Consider the following 8,482-nt stretch of genomic DNA (forward strand, 5'->3'; position numbering starts at 1 on the left):
ATACAAAATACCATGGAGGAGGGAAGGAATGGCTAATCCCATACGGATGAGAATAGGCATTCCATGGGAATGGCGATTCCCACCACAAAAACTGTACCAGCCATAGGATCGGAAATGAACGCAGGAATCATCATTTCATTCCCATTTCATTCCTACATATCAGTCATACCCTAAGTGAAGTGAAATTTTGTTACCACCTCCATCTCATTTCAATTTTTGAAAAAATTTCAAAAATTCTGTCAATAAATTTTACTTAACCCTCTAATTTCATACGAGATTGTTTTTTTCGAAGAGTTCACATGAGATTATTTTCTCAAAAAAACTATACACTCTTCGGTCTTATTAGACTTGTCTTATTTCTATTGAACACAATTATTAAGGATATTTAAATTAATATAATAAAAATGTGTAAAAGTATTGGATTATATTATTTGTAGCGTAAAATTATCAAAAATAAAATTAAAACGAGATCAATGGAACAATGAAACAATTCAAAAAGAGAAAGATGATAAGATCAAGAAGAAATGAATATTAATGATAAAGTGATCGAAGGCTGGCCCAGAAGTTCTGATATAATAGCCTTTAAATCAACTTCGGCCCAATATTTACTTGGCCGCAAAGAAAATTGCAGGAAAGTATAATTTATTATTGGAAAATAGATTAACCAATTTTGTACGAATTTTTGTTTACCAGTTCAAAGATGTTGATTTCATAAAATTGTAATCTTAGAAAATGGGGATTATGAGAGACAGTAAGCGCTCCTCTTCTTCAGCAACTTCACCTTGTGCCCATTTGAGAACTGCGTATCACAATTGCTTCAACCGGTAAAATTCCAATATTTTTTTTTATCGTTTTTAACTTTAAATATTTATTACAATAGTAATTAAATTTCAGAAAATATGGAATTGTTTTGCTGCTGAGGGTTTCCATGACCTAAATTGGTTTCAACATTTTATGCATAGATGGTATTCGGAGAAATTCCTGAAAGGGCAATGGGATAAAGAAGGGTGCATTTCTGAGTGGGAGAAATACAGACAGTGTTTATCTGTAAGTTTTTTTTTTTTTTGAGCAAAAATTCAAATTTTATGGGGAAAGCTGTGAAATTATGTGATTGAGTAGAGTTATTGTATTGGTTTTTAATATTCTTTTCTTTTATTGTTTTGCCAGAAACATTTTGATTGTATTAGATGCAAGAATTCAATTCTTTATTGGTAACGTTGTGAAATGTTATGGAGTAGAGTAATTGTGTTTGTTTTTTAATTTAATTATATATATATAAGTATATTTTTTTTACTGTTTTCTCCAGCAACATTTGGATGACAAGCATCTAAGTAGGTTCTTGGAAGCTGATGGGGTGTTGGGTTTGACTGATCAAGATGAATTCAAGAGCAAAACTGGTGTTTCTCAGTGATTTTATTTCCTACTGAGGTGAATGCTGGGAATTTAACGAAGTTTTCGTATTCAGTTTTGTAGTTTTTGTGGATTTGATCATTGATTCGAACTGATTATGTAATGTTTAGAAGAAGTTTGAATGTGTTCGACTCTAGTTATGAAGATCGATTATAGTAGCAGTTCTAGGTATCAAATCGTAGTGGGACTTCTGTAGTTACTTTGGATCATTTATTGTAAGATAAATTTACGAGCAGCTCATAGAATTCCATTACCACTTTAGACTTTCAGGACTTCAAGGAGAATCTAGGTATTGTATCTTCGTAGAGATGAGCAGTTCCATGAGTGTTTGGAGCCATCTTTGGTGGTGTTATATGGAAGTTTTTTCGCTGAAGAAAAGCAAAAACGGATTTTGAATCTTGTTCGAAGAGCTACTTGTTCGAATAAGTTGACAAAATGTTGAGTAGTATTAGAAGGGATATATTGTTCGAGATGATAGATTTGAATACAGCGATGAGTAGCTAAATAAGAAGTTGTATGTTCTTGGCCCTTTTTCTTATTTGTAAAGGTTAGAATTGTGATCAAGGCTGTTTAATAGTGCTTCAATACAAATTGCTACTATCAAAATTGCCATTACTTGTAAGTTTTTACCTTACTAATTCCTTCTCTTTCAGAGATTCGACAAATTAGGGCTCTCTTATGGTTTTGGTTGTGAATTTTGGTGCTTGAACAATAGTGAGGTAAGGTCTAGCAAAAATTCGAATGCTACTGATGGAAATGGATAGATTCGTATGCTGTTTTAAACTTTTAATTTAGTGTGAGAATTCAGGTCACCGGTACAGCCTTTCTCTTCGACTCTCTTTCCTGCTTCCCATTCGTAGCTGTTTGAATAATTGTTTCTCATAATTGAGTGAGTAGTATAATACCTTTATAGTTTCTACTTAGACTGATGGGTAAAACTGTTGATGAACTTTCTGCAGATTGAGGATCGAATCGAACCTTTATCTGATCCGATCATACTTTCGAAACTTCTTGGAAGTTTTAAGTTTCAAATTTTGTTGTACTGGGGTTTTTAAATCTATTTATTAGTATTACATATCTGTTTTATGCATTACTTGAGTTGAACTCATTTAACTAACCTTTATCCTCAAATTTGGATAAACCTGAGAAATACTTCTTTATGCATATTATGATCAAATGAGAAGTGAGAACTATGAAAAACCTTATTGTAGTATGCAAACATTAATCTTCTCATTTTAGACAAAACAGGCACCAGCACCTTAGGATCTTAGAAGACGAGATCGTTGTCACGTTATCTGGAAAATTACATCATCTGCTACATTGATTCTTTTATGTTTAGTCTGAAAAATGAATCTGTCACCCACTTTAGCTCTTCTATTTCTTCTTGAAAAGGAAATGAGCGACCATCCATTCTTCCCCGTTGTCGTAGCCAAATAGTTCTGCAACTGCAATGAAGAATGTTCTCCAATAGACAATCCACTTCACTGCTGAATCTTTGCCATAAGTTGATTCCATTATTGGTTTGATCAAACTCGAGTTCCTATCCATTCTCTTAAGCCATTCTTCGCTGCAAGCGAAGCCTTTTGTTAGATTTAGAGTCCCTTAGATTTGGTTAGCAAGGACATAGAATCTCAATTATATTGTAAGAAACTTTTCTAAATTCCTAGTTCTTGTCCTTACCTTGTCTGTGCATAGTGCTTTCCATTCACAAGCCAGTGATTGACTATAGACACATCATCCTGCACGAAAGAATCACAAATAGCCAGTGAAAACGAGAGAAACCCAAACGTAGAAAGATGCTTTAGAGAATGATATGAAAGGGAGGTCACCTGAAAGTAAAGGAGTAGATTAGCTGAGGGCATTGTACCTCCAGTGAAGAAGTATCTAGTGATCCAGTCGTCATCATTGACATCCTACATCACAGCGCGAATTAGTCTAGCATTTGTGAAAGAAAAATTAAACGAAACTTTTTAATGGCGGTGTGGGAGTGCCCTTCAAAGTGGTTAACCTCAAAGTGGTAGGCGAACGCTTTATGGCAGAAATAATGCACAAATAGAAGACTGTCTGGTTTCATCCACCTTGAAATCTTCTTAAGAAGATCATGATAGTTCTTCATATGCTGTTTGAGAGCAACAAAAATGAACCTCATTAGCCCGACCCGACCAACAATAATTTATATCAACTCTAACTCACCTCAAACATTTCAATGGAAAATATTCTGTCATATGAAGCTTCCATTTCGAATGTGCTGATATCTGCTACAATGATCTCCACATTTTGCAGCTCAAGATCCCTGCCACGAAGAACGAGTGCATTTAGATCGAGCATCTCCAACAAAATCAACTGGCATCGGACTCAAAACTGATGTATGTATTGTGACATCTCATTAATGTCCAAGAACAGTTTCTAGTTACATTCGACTTGAGCTTATATAGCAGCATTCTTGACTTTTGATACCAAAGCTTTTATACAAAGAAAAAAGAGTATGTACCGACACTGCTCCTCAATGTGTGACTTTTGTGTTGTTGAATTGCAAATCCCAGTAATCTGGGAATTAGGATACTTTTGTGCTAAATACAGAGAAAGCGATCCCCAGCCACAGCCGACATCAAGAACAGAATAGCCGTCTTTCATCTGCGACCTCTCGCAGTATAGCTCTAGCATTGCCTTCTCAGCATCCTCTAAAGTGCTCGACTTGTCTGGGAAGAAGCAGCAACTGCAAAATGCCATGTGCAAAGCACGATCAACGCTTAAAATCTGAGTCGAACAATTCGCAGATTATAACTAGCACGAGTCCTATGGCCTAACAGTATTCCTCGCCTATGTAAGGGTGAGAGATTGGGATTCGATCGCCATTCCCATATCCAGATTCTTGACAAAGAAAAAAGAAAACAATAAATTCTGAGTTTTTCTGGGAAAATTTACCTGTATTTTAGATGCTTCCCAAGAACGAGCTTGAAGAAAGAGGTTGGAACTTCATAATGTTGATACTTGGGCTCTTCTGTCTTGATTGCTATCGGCATCTCTCTCAAAGCTGCAAGGTGAAGTTGCAAGAAATTCTAGAACTCAAAAAATTCGACCTAGAATTCAAAATTTCTAGAATTGTTCATATCTCTTCTGTCTTGATTGTTCATATCTCCATTTGTTTCTCGCAAGAAATTCGACCTTGAACTCTAAATTTCTAGAATTGCTCCATCTTTCTTCGTTCTTTTTCTCAGAACACCACAAAAATAGCAATGGAGAATTGGAGATATTTTTGCTAAATCCATAACCGCTAACTCGAGATCGTCGCTTCAACAAATTAGGGAATGAGATTTCATGAGATTCAATGTTACTATAGCTCTACATTATGATTAAATTAACATCTCCAATCAAAAGCAAAGACAATCACTTAAATAAAAATTAACAAATAAAAAAATTGCAACAACTATTCAGCACAACCAGAAAGTAAACTCTCCAGAAAAAAACAAATAATTCCATTCGAAATTAAAAACAACAGAGCGAGAGAATTTCAGAACCGTACAATGCGCGAAGTGTATGAGATCGGAGAGCTGAATTTCAGCTGACGGTCGGTAACCGGAGCGGAGGCGGCTCGCGAGCAGCAGCCGCGTGAGGCGGCGCACGACGGCGTCCGGCAGCAAATTCCGCTCAAGTGAAGCGAGCATCACGCGGACTGTAGCGGCGTAGGGCGCATGCACGATCGAATCGACAACGCCGCCGTTCGCCGCCGCCATTGCCGGAAAATTTAATTGAGGAAGGAAGGAGTGAAGCTTTCCGATTTATCTCGTTATCTAATCTGTTTAGCGACGTGACTGGAATAGACCACTTGTTTTATTATGCACACATCATTATTTTATTTTATTTTATATGCTTATGAATTATTACGAGTAGATTGGGCATGCTAATATTAAAATGATGATAATTTTGGGGGAAAAAAATTCAATATTTATCGTCTTTAATTTGTCGATTCTATCGGATAAGTTTATAATAATGATAATAATATAATAATAAAATCTATCAAAATTTATATGTAGTGTAGTCGATTAACATATATTCTATTTTTGTGTAAATTATTCAATAATGCTAGTTTCGTACATTCGGTTACTTCTTTTGTCGGTTGTAATTTTTGCTTCTACGAATTAGGAGAATTGATGCATATTTTTCATACTATTATAATTAGTTTAAATTAAAAAATATTTTTGTCTTTTGAGATATCATGCTCTGCTGCAAACTACGCACGAGCTAGCTATTCTAATTTAAGGTAAATAAAAATTTGTTCGTGCTCAATTAGTAAACTAAAATCAGAATGTAATTTAACAGTACTCGACTCGCTAGCTCGCCGACTAATAAATTTTGACAATAACTTGATAATATAATATCAATAATTAAATAAAAATTAAATTTATATACTATTATATATAACAATTGCATGTATTAAATATCTAAGTAACGATAACTGCTAAAAGAAAATAGTGAGTTTTAGCAATTGCATATTATTGTAAACAAAATAATTTATTTTCTTACAAAAATAGATTTAGACCATTTGTGCATTTTCAAAATATTAAATGAACAATATTATGCAGGTTCGTTTCGATAGCAAACAAATCAAGCTGAGTATAACAATGTTGATTGATTCGACTCAATCACATAGCTAATAAATTTGTGTGGTTAGACTTTGTTAGTTATAGTCTTGTGAAGCTTACGTTGCCACGAAGAATTCCGAAAAGGCAAAATGCCAATTGACAGTTGACTACTTAAGTAAACGAATACGTTTGAATCTAGTTGATAAGTAACATACAATTCTCGCTTATTTCGTTACATTATTTAGTGTTACACCACTATATCCACAACATGCATATGTATAATACACATAGATTGATGGAATAATTTTGATTAGCAGCAAAATCAGATAAAATCAATAGTTGATCAGTAATTATTAAGCCATAATTTGATGTTTGTAGGTCCATCATGAGCTCATCCACTCCAGAGAGTTGCTTAACCTCGGATATGATATACAAAAATATGGGTTGACTAAAATAAAAACACATCTTAAAATATAAAATAGGAACAATTTTCATCAGCTCTTAGATCATAAAGGTCATCCATGGTTGATTCATCACCTTGTTGAATGAATTCATGGTCCTGGGTTCGAATCCAATAGGTAGCAAAAAAAATTATTTTTCGCAATTCATACAATTATATACATATTTCATAGGTGTTCAACATAGAATTCATGCATTTTAGCTAGTTCGTATTTTATATGTTAAGTAGTATTTATACTCTAGCCTTCTCTTATATATATATATATATATAATAAATTAAATGAGGGGAAAAACATAATAGGGTACTACTTAATTAGTACTTAATTAATACAATTTCATCAAATGCTTAATTAATACAATTTCATCAAATGCTAAGTTATTGGAATAGTACAAGTACAATGCTATAACATAAATAAAAAAAGCAAAATATCCTGCTTATATCTATTTTAAGCTGCCATTACATCTACTTCTGCAGGTGATCAAGCTGTAAAAAAAAAAAAAATCTAACTTAAATTCAACATATATATTAATTTCATGAAATCAAATTTAAATTTATTGATATAACCCTAGCTAGATTGTTGGACCTTCATGGTTGTGGATTCCCTCGTAGGTTGTCACAACGTATCGTCGATCTTCTTTGTCTCTCTCCACTCTCTTCTTCACCGGGCACCCTTCAACCGAGCATTTATAGTAATTCCTATATGAGTAATATTTTTAAAAATAAAATATTTGTAACAGTTACTCAAAAATATCAATAGGATATCTCGATCTACGAAATATAACTAGTTAGATATCGCACTTGCCAATTAGCCGCCCCAAGGAGCGACTATGTAGGAAAAGAGCGCGGTTCAAATGAATCCAGATATATATATCGTATAGAATAATAATTATTTTTTCGACGCTTAGATCATGAATATCTACAATGTCATTTTGGTGAATAAATTCATGATTTAAAGTTTGAAACCAGTAGTGTGTACACGGAGAAAGGATATGCTACATATATACTTTATTTTATGTGAGCACTGCTCACGTTTATCTCATGTTATCGTTATCTTTTTTATTTTATATATTTATTTTGATTCTAATATCTCATATTGAGATTATCAATTTCATAAATTACATAAAATTTATAGATCGATTTGTTATTTTAAATTAATCAATTTGATATGTATGTACCTTGGATTAGGGCTGTTTTTCACCATCTTCTTGCCATACTTTCTCCACTTGTATCCATCATTCAATATCTCAATTTCTGATTTAGTCTTGAAAGCAACTTTCTCTTTGATTCCTCTCCTCTCCCTCTCTCTCCCACTCTCTCCTGATTAAACACATAACATTATCAAAAAAGTGATCAAAAGTTCAAAACCATCAAAAACAATTAATCAAAGCAGCATTGTGAATATGTGATGCTATGATGAATTCAAATCTTGCTCAATTTGCTCACCGTTGATCGTAGTTTCCCCGGAGAAGCTACTCGTGTAGCTCGCGTCTCCGGATTCAGCCTCGAGCTCGTTGGGCATGCAATTCAGTAGATGAGAAAATGAGGAGAAATCCGCCGGAAAACCATCAAACCAGGCATCAAAGTTGGTAAAATCAAAGCCGGGCTCGTGGCCGTGGCCCCCACGAGCGTGGGCCGATGAGCCCCCGGAGCCGGAAGAGGCGCCGGAGATGTTTGTGTTGTGGTAGTTCTCAGCCATGATCATCGGCTGTGTGTGTGTGGCATTGGTATATAATAGTAGTGTGTGTGTGTGTTTTTGGTGAGCTTCTTGTTATGAGGGGAGAAGTTTCTTAGTTGTTGCTTGAGACTTGGGATCAATAAGTAGTGGTGGCTAAGGTAATAAATTGGGCCCTACTAATTGTCTTTTGTTATTATGATTTTTGTTTTTGTGATGGGAAATATCTATGATCGTTACTCAAAATGCTTTTAATTTGGATGAATTTCAATAGTATATATGGAAGCTATATTAGAAAAAATGTTATGTATGGTAACTTTTTTTTTAATTTTTTTTAATCTTCCTTAATTTACCATT

General features: G+C 34.2%; 3 protein-coding genes across 4 annotated transcripts; 1 reads left to right on the top strand and 2 right to left on the bottom strand.

Moving 5' to 3' along the window:
* Positions 1-565: 565 nt before the first annotated feature.
* On the top strand, positions 566-3,871 carry LOC131015478 (uncharacterized protein At4g33100). Of its 2 annotated transcripts, XM_057943902.1 has the most exons (4): positions 574-824; positions 963-1,047; positions 1,307-1,428; positions 3,694-3,871. In XM_057943902.1, exons 1-3 carry the CDS (start codon positions 733-735, stop codon positions 1,409-1,411), a joined length of 282 nt encoding a protein of 93 aa, XP_057799885.1. In that variant the 5' UTR covers positions 574-732; the 3' UTR covers positions 1,412-1,428; positions 3,694-3,871. The 2 variants fall into 2 exon arrangements, with proteins under 2 accessions (XP_057799886.1, XP_057799885.1); XM_057943903.1 differs by lacking the exon at positions 3,694-3,871 and having other exon boundaries at positions 566-824; positions 1,307-2,045.
* On the bottom strand, positions 2,602-5,280 carry LOC131015404 ((S)-coclaurine N-methyltransferase). Its single transcript, XM_057943786.1, has 8 exons — positions 4,934-5,280; positions 4,336-4,444; positions 3,902-4,126; positions 3,604-3,703; positions 3,419-3,529; positions 3,240-3,323; positions 3,091-3,149; positions 2,602-2,977 (listed from the first exon to the last, which is right to left on the bottom strand). The coding sequence occupies exons 1-8, from the start codon at positions 5,142-5,144 to the stop codon at positions 2,785-2,787; spliced, it is 1,092 nt and encodes a 363-aa protein (XP_057799769.1). The 5' UTR covers positions 5,145-5,280; the 3' UTR covers positions 2,602-2,784.
* Positions 5,281-6,797: 1,517 nt separating this feature from the next.
* LOC131015456 (probable WRKY transcription factor 51) lies at positions 6,798-8,238 on the bottom strand. The gene is made up of 3 exons (XM_057943874.1): positions 7,897-8,238; positions 7,629-7,770; positions 6,798-7,149 (listed from the first exon to the last, which is right to left on the bottom strand). The coding sequence occupies exons 1-3, from the start codon at positions 8,153-8,155 to the stop codon at positions 7,023-7,025; spliced, it is 528 nt and encodes a 175-aa protein (XP_057799857.1). The 5' UTR covers positions 8,156-8,238; the 3' UTR covers positions 6,798-7,022.
* Positions 8,239-8,482: the final 244 nt, after the last annotated feature.

This window comes from Salvia miltiorrhiza, chromosome 3 (genome assembly GCF_028751815.1).
Source record: "Salvia miltiorrhiza cultivar Shanhuang (shh) chromosome 3, IMPLAD_Smil_shh, whole genome shotgun sequence".
Taxonomy (NCBI): Eukaryota; Viridiplantae; Streptophyta; class Magnoliopsida; order Lamiales; family Lamiaceae; genus Salvia; species Salvia miltiorrhiza.